Source organism: Penicillium robsamsonii, assembly GCF_028829455.1.
Source record: "Penicillium robsamsonii strain IBT 29466 chromosome Unknown utg000005l_segment0_segment0, whole genome shotgun sequence".
Lineage (NCBI taxonomy): Eukaryota > Fungi > Ascomycota > Eurotiomycetes > Eurotiales > Aspergillaceae > Penicillium > Penicillium robsamsonii.
This window is the reverse complement of record NW_026643223.1, coordinates 3,083,212-3,102,507: the sequence shown is the minus strand read 5'-3', so window position 1 is coordinate 3,102,507 and position 19,296 is coordinate 3,083,212. Positions and strand designations below refer to the sequence as shown.

The following is a 19,296-nucleotide window of genomic DNA, read 5'->3' as shown; positions in this document are numbered from 1 at the left end:
TGAAGGTCGCGTCCCTCGCACTCCTGATGAATTTGCGGCAGCATGGAAGGGAAGCGAAGCCCGTGCCAAGCTTACCATTGAAATCAAGGAGTATGAGACAGATTACCCTATCAAAGGTAGCTCCTACGATGCATTTATCGATGCTCGTAAGGCTATACAGGGCAAGCACCAGAGGGTTAACTCACCATACACCATTTCGGTACGGAAACAGATTTCCCTCTGTGTGACCCGTGGCTTCCAGCGCCTTCGTGGAGATTATAGCTTAACAGCAACGGCTTTGATTGGCAACTTCATAATGGCTTTGATTATTGGGTCCGTCTTTGTGAACCTGCCCAAGGACACCTCCAGCTTCTACTCTCGAGGGGCTCTTTTGTTTTTTGCCGTCCTCCTGAATGCCTTCTCCAGTGCATTGGAAATCCTGACCTTATACGCCCAACGCCCAATTGTTGAGAAGCAAGCCCGATACGCCTTCTACCACCCTTTCGCAGAGGCACTTGCGTCCATGCTCTGCGACACCCCATACAAACTGATCAATTCATTTACTTTTAACATACCATTGTACTTTATGACCGACCTGCGTCGCGAAGCTGGAGCATTCTTTACATTTTGGCTATTTTCCATCATCACCACGTTCACAATGTCAATGATATTCAGAACCATTGCGGGATCTTCCCGATCCCTCTCACAGGCCTTGGTCCCTGCTGCCGTTTTGATTTTGGGTATGGTCATCTATACTGGGTTCGTCATTCCCACACGCAATATGCTTGGGTGGTCTCGTTGGATGAACTACATCAATCCTGTTGCCTACGCATTTGAAAGCTTCATGGTCAATGAATTTCATGATCGTTATTTTGAATGTGCTGCCGTTGTCCCCTCTGGTGGTGAATATGAGAAAGTCTCCATGGATCATCGCATCTGCTCGACTGTCGGTGCCGAGTCAGGTTCCACCAGTGTGTCTGGATCGCTGTATCTCAGCCAAAGCTTCGGGTATCGGAAAGGAAATTTGTGGAGGAACCTTGGAATTCTCTTTGCCTTCCTGATATTCTTCATGTTCACCTATCTCCTCGCCACCGAGTATATCTCCGAGAAAAAGTCCAAAGGCGAGGTTCTTCTGTTCCGCCGTGGCCATCAGCCGAAACATACCGGAGAGAGCGATTTGGAGGTATCTTCACAACCTCCTGCAATCGCTAAGACAGACGAATCTCCCCCTCAAGCGGCTGCAATTCAGCGACAAACTGCCATATTCCAGTGGCAGGATGTGTGTTATGATATCAAAATCAAAGGAGAACCAAGAAGGATATTGGACCACGTTGACGGCTGGGTCAAACCCGGGACTTGTACCGCATTGATGGGTGTCTCTGGGGCTGGAAAAACGACTTTGCTTGACGTGCTCGCAACCCGAGTTACAATGGGCGTTGTCACTGGTGAAATGCTCGTCGACGGACACCCTACAGACCAATCGTTTCAGCGAAAAACCGGATATGTTCAACAGCAGGACTTGCACTTGTCTACGTCGACTGTTCGGGAAGCTTTAGTGTTCAGTGCCTTGCTACGTCAACCTGCCACGGTCAGCCGAGAAGAAAAGATAGAGTATGCCGAGGAGGTCATTAAACTCCTCGGCATGGAAGCGTACGCTGATGCTATCGTTGGTGTCCCGGGCGAGGGATTGAACGTTGAGCAGCGGAAGAGATTGACAATAGGCGTGGAACTTGCCGCGAAGCCCCAGCTCCTTTTATTCCTTGATGAACCTACGAGTGGTCTGGATAGTCAAACTTCTTGGTCTATTCTTGACCTCATCGACACGCTCACTAAGCATGGGCAAGCAATTCTCTGCACTATTCATCAACCTTCGGCTATGTTGTTCCAGCGATTCGACCGTCTTCTTTTCTTGGCCAGGGGGGTAAAACCATTTACTTTGGTGAGATTGGAGAAAACTCGTCCACTCTGTCGAACTATTTCCAACGGAACGGTGCCCATCATCTCACCCCTGGAGAAAACCCCGCAGAATGGATGTTGGATGTTATTGGTGCAGCCCCGGGTACGCACAGCGAAATTGAGTGGCCAAAGGTCTGGCGGGAGAGTCCCGAGTATCAAAAGGTTAAGGAGCATCTCTCGGAGTTAAAGCTCACCCTATCCTCTAAGTCACAAGCTGGTTCTTCACCTGACGCATTCCGGGAATTCGCTGCGCCTTTCTACGTCCAACTGTGGGAATGTCTCCTACGTGTATTTACACAATACTTCCGAACCCCCACTTATATCTGGTCGAAAGCTGCCCTTTGCATCCTCACAGCGCTATATATTGGATTCTCCTTTTTCCGCGCCAAGAATTCCATCCAAGGCCTCCAGAACCAGATGTTTAGTGTTTTCATGTTGATGACAATTTTCGGGAATCTGGTGCAGCAGATCATGCCAAACTTTGTTACCCAACGTTCCCTTTACGAGGTGCGAGAGCGTCCGTCGAAGGCATACAGCTGGAAGGCATTTATGATCTCGAATATCCTGGTGGAATTACCGTGGAATACACTCATGTCGGTACTTATATTCGTCTGCTGGTATTATCCAATTGGCTTGTATAGGAATGCAGAGCCGGATGACGCAGTGAGCGAACGAGGCGCCCTCATGTTCCTATTGATCTGGACATTCTTGTTATTCACCTCAACCTTCGCACACATGGTGATTGCAGGAATTGAATTGGCTGAAACTGGTGGCAACATCGCGACCTTGTTATTCTCCCTCTGTTTGATCTTCTGCGGCGTTCTCTCGACCAAGGAGGCCTTGCCTGGGTTTTGGATCTTCATGTACCGCGTTTCGCCGTTTACGTATTTGGTCTCAGCAATGCTTTCTACGGGTGTTTCGGGTGCTGATGCATTCTGCGAGGCAGTCGAGTACCTAAAGTTCAACCCCCCAGCCAATCAAACTTGTCAGGACTATATGGACCCTTTCATCAAAATGACTGGGTCCGGGTATCTGAAAGACCCCCTAGCTACCACCGACTGCTCGTTCTGCACGGTCAGCAAAACGAATACGTACCTCTTACAGATTTCCAGCGATTTCGCTGATGCATGGCGGAACTTCGGTCTGATGTGGGTATACATCATAGCCAATATTTTTGGCGCGTTGCTTATCTACTGGCTTGTTCGTGTCCCAAAGGGGAAGAAGATATCAGGTAGTACATAGGGGCTGCCAATACATCCTCTGGTCGTTAACCATGAGTACCTTCGCTCTACAGCCTGGAGACAAGAGATCCGTATTTCCCTTGATGCTTTTGTCCCTTCTGTTCTTCCCTTGTACAGGATGGTCTTCACTCGCTCTCTTTTTTCTTTTCTTTTCTTTCTTTCTTCTTTTCTTTCTTCCCACAACTATCATTTGTTTGTCAGCGGTCCCAGGCCGCCATAACTAATAAAATCATTAGATGGATGTAGACGGTTTTCGCTCTCTTGCCGACCACCTCTTTCCTTTCCGTCTGGTTTAGCCATCTCATTTGTGCTTGACTTTTTGCTATAGACTATGCGATTGTTTGATGATTTCTTGCTAGACAGTAGGGTATTAATACCCCTTTCTCCATAGATTGAACAGCAGAGATTGCTCCTTCTTCCCTCTCTTTCTCTGTGGCCCAACAAGTCATTGCATGGAATAAATATGGATATAGACAGTTTTCCTCTCTACATACGTACTCTCTAGGTATTACAGCTCTCTCTTGATACATAGGTCCTAATAAGCAAGACAGTCAAGTAGTAGAACAGAAGAATTCAATGAAAGTGGGGCTTATGGGGCATGGAATAGTCGTTGGTGGATTTTGAGCCCCAGCTGCAATGCTGACCGGCTGACCAGCTTTGTTCCAATAAGCAAAATTTGATTTCGCCATGCTAAACCAAAATCTTAGAATTCGTTGAGCACTCTATCTATATCGCATCCGCTCCCAGCCACGTGTCAATAATTTACATTCTATAATCCTCTCTCATACATAAACTGGTACATACGACCATAGGGTGTGGAAAACAGGGCTTCCCGTCCGCTCAGCCGTACTTAAGCCACACGCCGGTGAGTTAGTAGTTGGGTGGGTGACCACCAGCGAATCCTCACTGTTGTATGTTTTTCTTTTTTCTTCCTGTTTTTTCCTCTCGTGTTTCAGCCCTGGAGGCAATTTACCTGAACGCCCCGAATGCCCCTGAAGCGTTTATTCTCCTCACCACTTCCACTGTTTTTGTTCACTCTTGAGATCCTTCGCCTTGATGGAAAGGTACTTGTACCAGGCTGGGGAGTTGAGAACTAGCAAAAATCGGATGCTTTCTCGTCGGCTGTAGGGAAGGCTCCAGAACTCCTCAATATTAAGAGGATAATATTCTCGGACATTTTCCCATATAAGGTGGATGATATCCGCCGGGGACAAGGTCGTTCTCGTCTTGCTTATCGATTGGATATCCAAGGAGTTTAGGGGTAGTAGTACATCTATTCTTTATAAGATGCTTTAAGGCATGGAGCTCCACGTGGCCTCGTGGCTGAGAGGCCTGTGCCTTGCGAACGCTCAAGTTGTCAAGTTCAGTCCCAACTAGAGGAATTTGTTCATAGATGTGCATGAAGGCAAGCTTACCGTGGTCTCTGGAACCTGCAAGGCGACAAAGATATTTTCCAGCGGTGTATGCGGGGCCCACTCCATCGTCAAAATCTTTGGGGGTAACCGGGCGTGGATACTCACTCAGCTTTTCGATGACGACCCAATCACGACGGGGATAAAGAGTAGAGTCCAGAAGGTTCGGGGAGGGTGCAGTGATCGTTTCACCAATCATCTTAGGAAGAACTGGATGAGCTTCCATCTCGGGCATAGTGAGCATGAAGGGGGAAGATGGTAAGAGATGAGAAGCGGTTGGATCAAGGTGATGGAAATGATAAAGCTCAATGTTGTACGGTCAATTTAAAGTTCGGTGACATGCAAACATCCAGGGATATCCCAGAGCGCAAACCTTTTAGTCACGGACACTTAGTTCAGCACGTACTCTTATACTTCTAGGATATCTTTCTTCTCGGTGCTGTAATATTCAATAACAATAAATAATAGCACGGAGTAGACTCTCATATGTACTATATACAAAGGCAGTGGTAGGTGTAAACAGTACAGAGGACCTTTTTACGTGTCGTACACCAAGAGTTTCCTTACACACGGGAATCGATTTCTATGTCGACACTGCTGGTGCCTTCATCTATCAACAAAGGTCTAGTGTTGTTTGCTTATATTTTGAGCATTATACGGGCAAGTTGTAGCAGTTGCTCGTCTCGAGATCGTTCTACTCTCGCTGGATCTACAGCCAAGCTTAGTATGTAGGCAGATTATCTTTACTTATTTTTCCGTCTGGGTAAGGAAAGTTCTGATTTCTAAGGATTTTAGATCGATGAAGGTTCCAACCTTCTCACTCCGACAAAAGGGGCGGTCCTCGGCTATATGACAGGCCCACCCCGAGGCCGAAAGGGTCCTAATTGGAGACCTCGGATGCGGCTGGCAATCCAATCCGTTAGACTTTTGGAGAGAAAAAAATTCATTAGGATTAGGGACATTTTCATATCAAACGTCTATCCATTATACTGTAAGACGGTCAAGCGTATAGTTTGGTCAGGGTGGGTTTCACAGTATCCAATGACGTGAAGCTGCAATGTCCCTTCTCCGGTTCATCTCCCTCGGAGTCGATCGACCCGACCGACAGGCCAGTGGTCTGACCCCACTTCAATTTGCTCCGGATTGCAGAATCTAGGCTCTCATGGGTGGGTGCATGGCAGGCGGCACTGATGGCAGCAGAACAAGATCCAGCCAATGGAGCGTTTGACTTGAGTCGCCTGAGTCCCAATATACACAATGCAAGTATCATGACAGCCCCAACCACGACCGAGAAGAGGATGAAAGCAGGGGAGTAACCAAGCTGACTGGTTCTCCATCCTTCTTTGTCCTGCGGTGTGTATCCAATTATTTGCAGGTAGAAGATAGATTGAGAAATTGTCCAGTGGAGGGTCATGTATAGGAGAAGAACAGGCACACTGTAGCGGTAGGGAATGCTGAGCCAATATGTCGATCGCTGTTGGCTATTGCTGATGGGCCAAGTGACACGAAGCGCCTTGCGTTCGATTCCGTAGGAGCTATACTCAGAAGCAGCTAGCATACTGGTCAGTACTGCGTTATAGCAGTAGTAGCAGATGGTAACCACGAGTTGCGGTACGTTGGCAAGTACCACAGCTTTTAGCATGTCTTCGACACCAACACCAATAGTCCCATAGTCGCTTTCATCCACATCTGATGAGAAAAGATTCTCAAACTGGCTTTCAGAAATCCACTTTCCATCGACTCCCCCCAAGCTGAAAACAAACAGAAAGATTCCAGTAAATAGGGTTAGGAAACATCTAGTCTGAGTATTAGCTGATTTTCCTGGGGATTTCAATGATAAAAAATATTTGTGAATGAATGTAAGGCATACGAAAATAGAGTTGCAATCCATCTCCATCGAGTTGCTGCTCGCGACCAGAATTGCGGTTTTGAGAGCGAATTGTAAATAGGAGTGGAATTTTCTCCGTGCGTTCCAGTCCAGGTCCCTTTGCGGACATGTTTGCTTGACAGCCAGCATAGGTCTTTTGTCGTTGGATCCGGCCTTGAGATGAACGATGAGATGGCATCACCAACAGTCAAAAGGGGCGGAGATCGGTTGCGGCCCACCCGAGCGGCCAGAAACATGGCAGAGACCTTCACAAATGCGGTAAGCGCAATTGCAATGCATATAGGTGGGCTATATAACAACTGACAGTGCTCACCAACCTTGATCACCAGGCACTCATGGACCGTGTAGTTGTGTCCAGTAAGGCTATCAAAGCTCTCGTACGTAGGGAAGTTCTCTTCACGCGTACACTGTACAGAAGCACCATCCCCCGCACTTTCAAAGGCAAACGGACCAGCGTACACAGTGTTGTCTACGAAGGTTTGGTCACGATCAACGGTGAGAACTGATGCATTGCCCCCATCACTCACGGTCAAATCATCGGCAAGCATAACCAGTGCTCTTATCCCCGTGTGTGGGGGACGGAAAGAAGAACAGGCGTCAAAGTCGTATCGTTTGTAATTCCGACTTGTAATTTCAGAAACAGCTTCATTCCAGCTCAGAACTGTTCCCCTATCATTGTGGGTATTTGGCGAATGGAAGCATTTCTCAAGAGCTGGAGTGCTGAGAGAATTTACGTTGGACGAATTCATATCTTTCGGTGCGACAAAAATTCCAAAGTCATGGGTGGACAACGATTCGAAGAACATGGAGTTATACCTATCGGGGCCTGGATCAGCGATAGACAGGGGTGGCCCGTATTCCTACACTTACATCAAGTGAAAAGGGGATGCCGTCAGCATCAATATAATCCATAGCCCAAGTCGGTCTCTCCCGATCGCTAGAAGATTCTTTATACTGGCACCTCCGATATCTAGCCACTCGCCACGCGCATGAGCCGCATCTACCTCATCTCGTGTTGGAGCGACTAGTGTTTGCATGCAGTAGTTGCTGGCAGCGAGAATGAGCGTGCTTAGAATGTTAATAATCAAGTGCAATGCAAGGGACCATCGTTTGACGATGCCGCAATCGCCTTGATAAATGACTACGGAGGTTCCCCAAGCGCTATTACCACCATGCCGTGTCGCTATTCCAGCTGCAACGATTGTGACGACCAGATTTATGGCCAAGATACAGGCCCCCGCTGCAGCACAGTACCGTACTCCAACAATCCAGTTGTTTTCCACCACCTTCGATGGTGAGCCACCATCCTCGATGGCCTCTGTTGTTGTCTGCCAGCCATCGGTTTGCTGGATCAGGGTATGGCCCTCGATGGATTCGAGATTTGATTTGAGGAAGGAAGCCCGTGGCTTTTGTATTTTCGACGAGAAGGATGCGAGGGAAAAGGTCGAGGGATGGATTTCCAGTGCGGCGTGCTCATCATGACCCCGTCGTCCGTCATTTGGGACTCCACTGTATTGCTGACGGATAAACGTAGATTGGACGTGACTCCAGAGACTATGAGCTTTGCCACGATTCATGGTTCGTTAGGTACCAGTGTGCGTCCAGGCCGAATCCTTGGTGAAACAAGCAATTGCTGATTGAGAGAATTTCAAGTGCTGCAGAAGAGCAAAATATGCCAATTATTTGAGCACAAGGCTGAATTTCAGCCGCGTGGGCTCATGCGTGTCAATCATTGCTTCAAACTGATTCGCCCCCACGCGGCACCAATTCACAAGTATACAGGGGTGCATGAGGCACAGCGGCTTGAGATGCCCATGGTAATGAGGGGGGCGCAGTGGCTTAAGATAGCCATGGTGATCGAGAGGCCGAGGCTACCGTAGTAGAGATAAAAGGGACAAAATTAAAGAGAGTGGAATGATATGAAAGTATGGTATGGGACATATAAAGGGAAGGTTTTATCTGAGGGAGAGGGTCTCGATGATTTTCTGGCCTGTCGGAGGGGCACCAGACCCTGACTAGATGCATACAAGAGTCTCCGGCTTTCACAACGAAAACATATTTGTGTGAGAGCCTTTCCATCTAAGGCATAGAATTATCGGGTGGAGTCATTGACCAATGTGAGAGATCTGCTCCCCTATACTCGGTTACCCGTTGTCAGGTCTAAGCAGGAGAAACATTGAGTATTTGATTTCTCACATGATACCTCTTCAAATAGATATTACGAAGTAGCGGGTTATAGGATAACACGCACTACAGTCAGTAGCGAAATCTGCTTCCTCCCTAACGCTTTTCTTTTCTCAGGACCCACTAACGGCCCTTATATTTTTTACAATTACAGACCCTCCTTACGGAGTCCGCCAAACGGAGGGGATCACCCAAACGTACAACTGGTAAAATCTTTTATCATTTTTACTTTAACCACCATTTACTACACAACCACATGGTAAATTAATTAATTTAAAATGTTATATGAATCAATTGATCAATTTACTATATAAATACAAAGTCAATTTAATTTCCCTGACGTTTTTTGGCCCTTCTGAGTCTAGCGGATAAAGATCCTTACAACAGAGTATCGGGAACGAACTGCCAAGGAATCGTCACAGGGCTCCCACGTGAGCGTGGCGGCACATTCCCCTGAATCCGCTTGTAATTTTTGTAAAAAAAATATGTAAGGGCCGGTTACCAAAGAAATCCGATGTTTTCTCTGATCTTTCATACTTTCAAGATTGAGACCGAAAAAAACCCCCTAAAGCCGACCTTATTTCGATCTCGTACTAGACTACTATAGGAGGCAGAAGGAAAACTAATTTATGAAAAACAGACTGGTCCTTTATAACTGAGCATACAAATATTATGATCGGATGGTACGCAATGGTTTACCGGCCAAGCCGTCGTACTCTACTCGCGTCTGCACCTCGTTGTCTCGGATGTGAGAAAGGTGCGGTGGGTTCTATAGATGATCATCACATACGCCTGCATCCTGCATATCCCAATGGCCATCCATCAAGTATGTAAATATGTGAATACAAAAATATCTAGTTCTGTTAAAATCAACGCAGTCTATCTGTTCTTACATAGCAAGATGCTTTGTCACTCGAATTCCCCCAATATAAAGACTTCTAAGTTGATTCGATCAGCACATAATGAACATATCCACTGGCACAAAACTCGTCAAGTCTGACTTTGCATCTTCTCGGCATCCTGCGCTGGCCAGCGCTTCAGCAGACGGAACTTCCGCCTTCTAACCTGCTCTTTGTGGGTCCATAGATACCATGTGCTGATTGTAATGATTGCCAAGATGATTGTAGCAACAACAAAGATCCAAAATTGCCTAGATATTTTGAGTTCTTCAGTTGTCCCGTTGTCAAACTTGAACAAATTCATCCCGAAAAAAGTCTATCAAGTGGTGAGAAGGAAATTCAGTTTTGGGGCCCTCGGGATACTTCTTACCGACACAAGGCTTGCAGGCAAGTATATAAGCGTCAAGATGGTGACTACCTTGACCGTTGCATTGTCGTCGAAATTTTTGGTTCCAATTTGGAGCAGCTGTTCATTGGCATTGAGCATGCGGTTGTTTAATTCAACCATCCGATTGTTGAGGTCAAGCATCTGGCTACTCATTCTGAAATCCAATCCTAGTGTAGTCTTTATATCTGTTAGCGAGGGGAATAGTGGCTATATCCTGGCAGTTGATGCCTACCATGTTCAAAATATCTTTGATCTTTTCCTTCAATACGTCTACGCCAACAACAAGCCCCTCCAGACGATCCTTGTGGTATGCCATGCACGTGGCAAGTTTTTGAAAGCCATTATCTGCGCCGTCATGCTGTGAGGCCAAAACACTGCTCAGATGACCGAGTCTTATAAGGGTGTCCAATATCACTCTTAATCTGTATGATGTGGGTAGGAGAAGGTCGCGTGTGTTGTGAATCGCTGTCAAGTTGCTGTCACCTCCGGCAGTTAAAAAATGATCGATGTTTCTTAAGATAAAGTCCAGGGATCGATCAGTCTAATATAAAAGTCAGATAAACCGAGGAGTAAATACTGGCAGATACTAACGTGTCTGTCCACATCATGGCCTAGACATTTAACATAGGACCGCCAATTATGCAGACAAGAAGAGAAAACAGAAGAGTGAAGTGTGAGCCACGCATGATCTGAGCGTAGCCCCTGTTGGGACAGTGAGGCATATTGCTCAATTTCTTTCTGCATAGGTGTATTAGGGCCGACATGAAAGAAGATCCAGAGATTTTGAAGATCATTAGGATCATGGCGGTGGAAAACACCTATTTGACGCATAGTCCAATCGTGGGCTCCCACTGGCGTTGGGAACGTGAGTCTGTAAGAGATATCTAAAATATCGTTTAGCTCCTTTGGGTATATGAATAAGATATGAGGTGTTGAAATCTCCCACCTTGAATGCCATTCTCACCACTTTGGACTTTCATTGCCCCTTCACCTACAGCTGCACTCATGGGTTTATCTCCGAATGTCGAAATCAAGTCCAATAATTCATCGCCAATATTATAGGTGTTCTTGAGCTTCTGAAGAGCATCCTCTGAGATTTGGAGTGGCTTGATCGATGACGTGGAGTTTATGGAGCTGGATTTCAAAGAAATGAGAGTGAGACATGCTGCAAGAATCCATAGATAGATATGAAATTCTTACATGATGCGCAATCTTGGAAGTAGCGTGGTTGAAATATGTTCTTGGAACAAGCCGTTGTCTTTAAAAATAGTAGCAATGAGTTTATCCGATGTGTCAACTGCAGGGTACATAGGTTAGCACCTGTTCAGTCTGATTAAATAATGCCAAACTAACCATCGCTCTGGTAAATAGAGATACTGGCCGGATCGTCAGGGAGACAAAATGTAGGATAGATTGAATTGGTAGCCATTTAATTTGATTTCGGTAGAGAATGTTCTCTTCGATTCAAGTAGGCGCCGAGGAAATAGTAGATAGAATTATTGCTATGCGAGGTCATTTGAGACGACTTAAATATGAGTCGTAGAAAAGAGGCTTAGATTAAAAAAAATTAAAAAGAACCGCCTTGGCTGTCAACCTAAGGGCTCATGGATAAGTCATCCTAGGGACATTGGACAATACATAGAGGCGACTCACGCCCGACTGAGCAGCTCACATCCCCTGCAACATAAATTGCTAGAGAGTTGCGCTACGTTGGTAATTCCTGGGAGGCTATGTGACTTGAATTACACAGTATCTATTCTTTCTTGTGCCGTTTACAGCCGACAATGAGGGGCTGGGGTAGGACACAGCCCATTGAGTCCCATCAGGGGTAGCCAACACAACAACTAAACCACAAGGCAGATTGACACAAGTCCATTCAAAAGCAGATAGTTCAAATTGCTGAAAAGTAGTCAAGAAATATGGTACAAATATCCTTTTTCAACCCCAGTTAACCCGTTCATCCTCAAAGAGATCCCTGTTCAAGTCAGATGTTAGCAACCATGTAGACTAAAGGACTGCCAAGGTTGATAGATCTGCTCACGCTATTTCATGCTAGATCCAGAGAAATCACTGTTAGAAAGAGAGAATCGATATCATGTTCAGACCACGGGAGGCATACCTCTTGCACTTCTCGTTGCGCTTGGAAACTGATTCGGCCGCAAAAGTACTGTAAGATATAGCTGATTTAGCATTCACATTGAGCTTCTATGGGAGGCAGCATGTGCTCACCACAACTTGGATATTGCGCCCGAATAATTCATAAAGTCTACTCTCAAGCTTTGAGCGGTTGATATAACCGCTTATTCCTTCTCTGAGAATGGTCGAAACTGATTCGCTTTGTGCACGGCTTGAAGACATTTTGAGTGAGGCTGTGTTAACTAAAGATTTGAGGCCAAGGACGGAGTATACTTTCGCATAATGTGGATAAGGGCCCAAGACGAGAGTAAGAACTAACAGGATAAATAAGGGCCGTCGTCTCCACACCAGCATTAAACCCGGGGTCTCTCGAAGAGCCTCTTCGTATAGCCCTAATATGACTCCAAGGATTTACGTACGGGTTTAATTTAATGGGTAAATGTCATTAGCCGTCTAGCAGTCACGATTAACTTCAATCAAGCCTGGTGTGGCTGTGATACTGAAACCAAGCCAATTATTAATTTCCCGGTCCGTCCTTATGCACAAGCGTTTTGCCATCGCATTGCTGTTGACATCTGTCTTGCTTCCCGCTACGACGCGGCATTCGCCGATAGGTGCAAATCGTCACCTATATTGGTTTAATGCAGACAATGCTCGTGAGGGGTAAAAAAACACCCCGGGGTATCTATTTATATACCGTATATAATTTCTAACATCTACCATTGACATGTGTGCAAGGCATATTTCGCAGGCCTAAAAATATCCAGAGTAAACACGGAGTAACTCTCGGGTGAGTGACTACATTGCTAACATACTAGTCTTGCCATTCACAAATATCCATGATTCAAGTCTTCGTAATTCAGCTTCTATCTTCCTAGTGCGAGCTTGGCGCAATTTATCACGGAGGCTCGGTACTAGATTAACTGTCGAATTCATCCCATGCGCTTTAGCGCTAAGGTGATGTTCATAAAATAATCTGTAGAGGAGGCTATGCCAAAACTTGAGGCTCTTACAGATCCCCTGGAATACATATTAACTCAGCAAGAGGCTCTCCCACCTGGGCTAGGATCCGTACGTTTACTCATCTCACAAAGATCTCCCCAATTATTTCTTATAATTGTCGTGTTATACACCCGTATCTCTGAGCCTTTGCTTGCAACAGTCCATAGTGATAAGGTTGCAAGATGAGTACAGACGCACGCCCTTCAGGTCACCTAATGTAACACATGAAACCCCCGAAGCCTGTCCCTTGAAACAACCTCTGATGGCTTTGATCAATCAGAATAGACAATCCACTCATTCACCAAGAGTACCCTCAATTAGAGGCCGAGGTCGAGCAATTTCACGAACGTCTTCAGCTCGAAAGTGTCGTCGACCTGCAAACCCTCATCAAGGGCGCAAGTATCGCAAAACAGCGATGGGGTCATGCGATACCCGGGCTTACCCCCATGGAGGCCGCGACCCTAAAGGAAGAGTATTTGGAGACTTCGCTGTCGTTATTGCATACTAGGGGTCTTCTTGTCACTATCATGGCAACGGCTTGTGCCGCAATCACACAGTATGTTCAACATGCCAGTCAATCCACTGGATTGTTTTGACAATGGTAACAGGGGATGGCAGCAATCAACCATTAACGGCAGCTCTGTTTTCGAATGGGAGAAAGATTTTAAGCTTAGTAATAACGGGAGCGGGTCATTCTTGATTGGAACCATCAATGCAGCTCCTTGGCTTTCGGGAAGTCTTATGTATGTGGCTCTCAGGTCCAAGTCAAGCACAATTTCAACATCTTACTCTTTATACGTTTCTAACCATGGACACTACAGAGGGACGTGGTTGAGCGATCCTCTCCAAGAGAAATTTGGCAGACGCCCCGCGCTTTTCATTGCTGCAGTTTTCTGCGTCGCTCTTGTGATAGGTAATATGTGGCCTTAAAGCTTCTTGTGTAGAGACTAATTCGGATAATGAACACAGGAACAGCTCTTTGCACCAATTGGGAGTCACTACTCGCCTGCCGAATACTACTTGGTGTGGGGGTATGTTTGTCTTTTCTCAGTTTCTCATTCTACTATCTGACACACTACTATCTGAATAGATCGGATCGAAAGCTTCAATAGCTCCTATATTTGCTGCAGAAGCAGCACCAGATAGACACCGAGGTCAAGTCTTGATGCTGTGGCAACTTTTCGATGCATTGTACGTTCGAACTCTCTTAACGGACTTCCATCTAACTTTCCTCTAGTGGGATTTTTCTCGGTTTCTTGTGCGCATTTATCGTAATGGATAATTGGAGAGTACTCCTGGCAACCGCCATAATACCCGCCGTCGTCCTTCTATTTTTGGTGTTTATATGTCCCGAGTCGCCGAGATTTCTGATACAAAGGAATCAATATGCCGAAGCATATAAAAGCCTCTTAGAGCTCCGAGGAACTCCCATCCAAGCTGCGCGAGATCTTTACTACATCCATGCTCAGCTTCAGGCCGAGGCTATCACAGTATGGGACCCCCAAAGGAAGCCATGGTGGTCAGAGGTAGAACAACTCTATGCCTACCAAAAATGGATCAGAAAAGGCAATTTCTTCAAGCGGATGATGTATCTCGCCACAAATCCACGAACTCGAAGAGCGTGCACGGTCGCTTCGATCGTAATGGCATCACAACAACTGTGTGGTGTAAGTTTTATACACGCACGTCTCAAATACCCTGTGCACTTGATTAACGCTCAATCCCCCAAAAACCAACAGATCAATGTTTTAGCATTCTATTCACCCTGGCTTCTCAAGGACCAAAAACCGTCGGTTAAATTGTACAATTTTGGTAGGTGATGAAAAAAAAAACATCCTGACTATAGAGGGATGTAACTAATTTGCAAAAAATAGGATTTGGTCTAGCCAATTTTCTTTTTACTTTGCCTGCATACAGGTTTATTGACTCTCGTGGACGCCGACCTCTGCTACTTGTCTCATTTATTGGGATGTTTTTTAGTCTGATCGTAGTCAGCGGCTTCTTTAAACTCTCCGACTCTGGTGCTCGGTTAACCCTGATATCAGTATTCAGCTGTGTATTTTTTGTCTTTTTCTACTCAATCGGTGCTGGGCCCATTCCTTTTACACTGAGTGCAGAGGTGTTCCCTCTATGCGTGCGCGGTAAATCCCCCCTTGCTTTACTGTCTTTACTATCCGGACTAATAAATGTCAGAGGTGGGAATGAGCTTCAGTGTTATGATCAATTTTCTTGGTCTTGGGATTTTAGTGCTTTTTGTGCCCCAGTTGATCAAAATATTTGAGAAAAACCTTCTGTTCATCTTCTCGTGAGACTACTGCTTCCTATGCCTCATCTACTCATATACTGAATACTGACCATCATATAGAGCTTTGAATTTATTGGCACTCATCTTGATTTTCTTCTTGGTTGGTCTCATCCGTTTCTTCTACGCTGTGTGTCATACTGATATTTCAGGTCCCCGAAACCAACTACGCGAAGCTAGAGGAAATGAACTCAATATGTAAGGTTTCATGTTTACTCTAACTGAAAGTCGTTTGTTCTGCCATGATTATATGCTGATAATATCATAGTCCGCCGGGCAACAAAAGAACAGGTTCTGGACCACGCTCCGTTCTTAAGCCCCCTCTATCGGAAGTCATCACGCCAGGGAGATATGGAGAGTACAGCCCTACAAGATAGAGAAGAAGTATGATATATTTGAGAATGTGAATATGCAGGTGTTGTGCCATTTTTGTCAATAGTAATGGAAAAATCTTAATATACAGTTGAATCCTTCAAAATCAAACGTCGGGGATATAGAACCGGCAAAAAACGCAGAAGACATGGAAAATGAAAAATCACCCGTAAAAAGTAAAGGCACGCCGTTGGACGTGCTCACCGCGCGCGTTCTTGACAAGCTTTTTCATCTTATGGGAGCATCCTGGCGGTATAACATAGCCCTTTGGTAGGGTTGCACCCGCATCAACAAGCACTTGCGCAAGCAAGTCGTTCCTTTCCTTTATAGCAACTTCCAAAGGGCTCATCTCCGAAACGGTTCCGTCGTACCTCCTAGTCACATCCGCTCCTCCTTCCAAGAGTGCGTTGAACTTCCTTCGCCACAAAGAGTCTATCTTCACACCTTCCAGCGCGAGACTGATGTGCAACATCATCGGTGTCTCATATGCTGTCGTGCTTGGTATATTGTCTGAACTATCAAGACGATTATGGGGTGGGAGCTGATCAAAAACCATATTGCCCTTAAATGCCCTTATAACGTCTTCTTGCGCGCGATTGTTTATTTTCACCGCATAATGTAGGCAGTTTAGCTTTTGTCGCTGCACGCAGATTCTGTGATTTGCACCGCATTGTAAAAGCAATGAGACCACACGGGCGTTACCAAGGAAGGCTGCTTGCATGAGCGGAGTCTTATCCTCGCACATTTCGTTCAACAAAGTACTGGCATTGGCGTGGGAATCAGAATGAACATAGGCATCAATCACAGCTTTCACGGTGTCAAAATCACCCTTGCAAACCGCAAGATAGAGTGGCGTTTGCCTTTTGGACGAGGGGGTTCGCACGTCCAAATTTTGATCGTGGAACTTTCGCTGATAATCAGAAAGCTCGTTGATCATAGAGGCATTGGCCATTTCAATAGCATAGATTAAAGGTCGTTCGCCCTCATGACATTGCTCCACATCAATATCGTCTAGCAAAATTTCACGGACCTGGTTGATGCCACCAGTCTTCATGACAGTGACAAGAACACCCACTCCTTTGTTTGACGATCCGCTTACTGAGCTTCGCGGAGTAAAGTTTGATATGGCAGAGGAATGAAGTCTATGTAAACCGCTTTGAACTTCACTTGCCGATGAGCGACGGTGGTAATCTATCTCAAGCATTGAGCGAAGGAGCTTCTGCAAGTTGTCAAAGAAAACGGGGCTATGAGGAACGGGGTATCTGGTTGGCAGTTTTTGAATCCAAGCTTCGACGGCTGGATTGAGAGTGGGAGGAGATCCTCGATGGAAACAATCGTCGTGAGCGTTGGGCGGTTCTCTTCGCATTTCGTCGAGTTCTGGCAGACTCGCAGGATCAAGTCCCAAGGCAAAGACGCGCACTAGTATGCATCCAAACGACCAGACATCGCTCCTTCGTTGAGACCGGGCCTCTGGTGCCCGGTATGTGCCCCCTCTTGGAGCATGGCCCTGGGCACTAGTGGCATAATCTAAATTTCCCGATATGCCACGATGTGCTATTCGGGAGATACCAAAATCGGTAATTCGCCAAACTCCCGTAGAAGAGCCATCGCATTTGAATACCAAAATATTCTTGGGCTTGATATCCGCGTGGCATATTGCTTGGTGGTGAAATTCGGGCCATTCGCTCTCGAGTTGGAGATGCATGTGCAGGAAATCAATGGCAGATGCAACCTTTCTGGATTCCTGGATTAGATCATTCAAACATGGGGTGGGTTGCATCTCTCTGTAACCTCCAATCAAGAAATCTTCCAAGTCCATGTCCGCCCACGGCATGATGATGTTCAACTCATTTCTAATGGTAAATATTGCCAGATCAGAAATGATTCGCTTATGACTGGATAGGCTTGTTCGGAGATGGTTCAGATGTCTGATTTCAACGTCATAATTTCCCTTGGCGAAGCGCTTTCGGGCAACTATGAGTTTGACCTACCAAGAAAGCCTGTAAGCGACTGGTCGCATCAGTTCATGTACTATGAAACTTACTGGATGAGGCGCCTCTGGTATACCGAGCTGGTCGCTTAAATGGCCTATGATGATTTGATTCGGAGGTATTATCTCCTTGGTCACTTTCCCGAAGCCACCCTGTCGAATCACAGGGTCCTCTTGAAATAGTGGTAACCGTAGGTCCTCTTTATAAGGGTCTTGCTTGTTCCCCCCTAAAACAATTGGAAAGTAAATCCACCTATCATCCATAAAAGCGCGCACTAGCAGGGTGTTCCCAAGAAATGAGTCATCCTCAAGTTCCTTCTTGGAGAGCACGAGAGTATTTTTGTCCCGGCGACGATCGGCCACAAGATCATCCCGCGGAAAGAAAATGTCTTTGAACCTCGACCATCCTGGCCAGTCTCGAGGAGCGATACTCGCGAGGATAGATATCGTACGTAACAAGCCGTCTCGTGCTACACCGATCTCCAAGGAACCAATACTTGGGTCATGGGTCTTCAGAAACCGTTCCAGCCGATCCCCGGCCCATATCTCTCGGATGCTTTCATACGGGATGAATGCCTCTGCTGTATCTTTGTAGTATGTCGCTTTCCTGAGCTCGCTCTGGATATCCTCTAAGCTCATTTGGCCGGCGTTGACCAATAGGAAAACGGTCGGCTTGACAAAAGCAGGGCGGAGGGAGTATTCGTGAACGTAGCCTGACCGTAGCCTGACCGTAGCCTGACTGTTTCGATATGCGTGTGCTCGAGGAAGGCGGTGCGGCAAGGTATGTTAAACTAAATTCACAGAAAAATGAATGTCAGAAGAGAACAGCCAGGCATTTACACGCTCTAGCGGACTCAGCCTCAATTTCTAATCTTTACCTGCCAAGATCCTGGATGCGGCGCAGTATTGAGGCATTCTGTTGTCATTACCAGGTCAAATAGACGTTAACTTTTTTTTTTGTCTTGCCTCTTCGTCCTATGCTCAATATAATAGCATGTTTAAAAAGATAAGCACTCGATGCTTGAGCTCTGGGATCGAAGAGAGCGGGGGATATCCCGTTTACCCCATGCGGAGCAAGTCGGGTGTAGGCGCGTCACCGAGCTCAGTGTGATCGCCATCGTTTACATCGGAGAATACAGTTCAGTGTTTCCGGGGCTTATCCTTTTGTGCGTATCAATATATAATTAACCTCTTGTAAAATGATTATAATATTAATTAGGCCATGGGTGATCTTAAGTTTGTAATAAACTAGTCTAGTATCTCCTATATCCATCGTCGCGATGTCCGCTTTATAAACTAGAGTCGATGAGATTCTTGAGATAATAACTGTAAACGTATTTATACTAGATAAAGCGACGGAGCTGCTATACTTACATTTCGCTCCGGAGATATCTATAAATAAGAGTTTGTACATGTATACCTCACGTATTAAGCATGTGTTATATTTTTCTCCCATGTATGTTCCTGTACATACGACCATAGGGTGTGGAAAACAGGGCTTCCCGTCCGCTCAGCCGTACTTAAGCCACACGCCGGTGAGTTAGTAG

General features: G+C 46.0%; 6 protein-coding genes across 6 annotated transcripts; 1 reads left to right on the top strand and 5 right to left on the bottom strand.

Annotated features, from left to right (window-relative positions):
* Positions 1-4,186: 4,186 nt before the first annotated feature.
* On the bottom strand, positions 4,187-4,823 carry N7447_009202 (uncharacterized protein; the record flags this gene model as incomplete). The annotated part of the gene is made up of 2 exons (XM_057233464.1): positions 4,187-4,402; positions 4,488-4,823. 2 exons carry the CDS (start codon positions 4,821-4,823, stop codon positions 4,187-4,189), a joined length of 552 nt encoding a protein of 183 aa, XP_057083006.1.
* A 765-nt stretch (positions 4,824-5,588) lies between these two features.
* On the bottom strand, positions 5,589-8,053 carry N7447_009201 (uncharacterized protein; the record flags this gene model as incomplete). The annotated part of the gene is made up of 3 exons (XM_057233463.1): positions 5,589-6,384; positions 6,459-7,292; positions 7,347-8,053. The coding sequence occupies 3 exons, from the start codon at positions 8,051-8,053 to the stop codon at positions 5,589-5,591; spliced, it is 2,337 nt and encodes a 778-aa protein (XP_057083005.1).
* A 1,597-nt stretch (positions 8,054-9,650) lies between these two features.
* On the bottom strand, positions 9,651-11,376 carry N7447_009200 (uncharacterized protein; the record flags this gene model as incomplete). The annotated part of the gene is made up of 7 exons (XM_057233462.1): positions 9,651-9,875; positions 9,930-10,124; positions 10,180-10,488; positions 10,539-10,831; positions 10,894-11,081; positions 11,148-11,244; positions 11,301-11,376. 7 exons carry the CDS (start codon positions 11,374-11,376, stop codon positions 9,651-9,653), a joined length of 1,383 nt encoding a protein of 460 aa, XP_057083004.1.
* A 534-nt stretch (positions 11,377-11,910) lies between these two features.
* Positions 11,911-12,305, bottom strand: N7447_009199 (uncharacterized protein; the record flags this gene model as incomplete). The annotated part of the gene is made up of 3 exons (XM_057233461.1): positions 11,911-11,922; positions 12,067-12,114; positions 12,177-12,305. 3 exons carry the CDS (start codon positions 12,303-12,305, stop codon positions 11,911-11,913), a joined length of 189 nt encoding a protein of 62 aa, XP_057083003.1.
* Positions 12,306-13,267: 962 nt separating this feature from the next.
* N7447_009198 (Major facilitator superfamily domain general substrate transporter) lies at positions 13,268-15,777 on the top strand (the record flags this gene model as incomplete). Its single annotated transcript, XM_057233460.1, has 13 exons — positions 13,268-13,302; positions 13,366-13,641; positions 13,694-13,828; positions 13,907-13,998; positions 14,055-14,116; positions 14,176-14,276; positions 14,323-14,752; positions 14,825-14,897; positions 14,960-15,226; positions 15,279-15,390; positions 15,451-15,490; positions 15,540-15,585; positions 15,656-15,777. 13 exons carry the CDS (start codon positions 13,268-13,270, stop codon positions 15,775-15,777), a joined length of 1,791 nt encoding a protein of 596 aa, XP_057083002.1.
* Positions 15,778-15,922: 145 nt separating this feature from the next.
* N7447_009197 (uncharacterized protein) lies at positions 15,923-18,388 on the bottom strand (the record flags this gene model as incomplete). Its single annotated transcript, XM_057233459.1, has 2 exons — positions 15,923-17,746; positions 17,804-18,388. 2 exons carry the CDS (start codon positions 18,386-18,388, stop codon positions 15,923-15,925), a joined length of 2,409 nt encoding a protein of 802 aa, XP_057083001.1.
* Between the last annotated feature and the right edge of the window lie 908 nt (positions 18,389-19,296).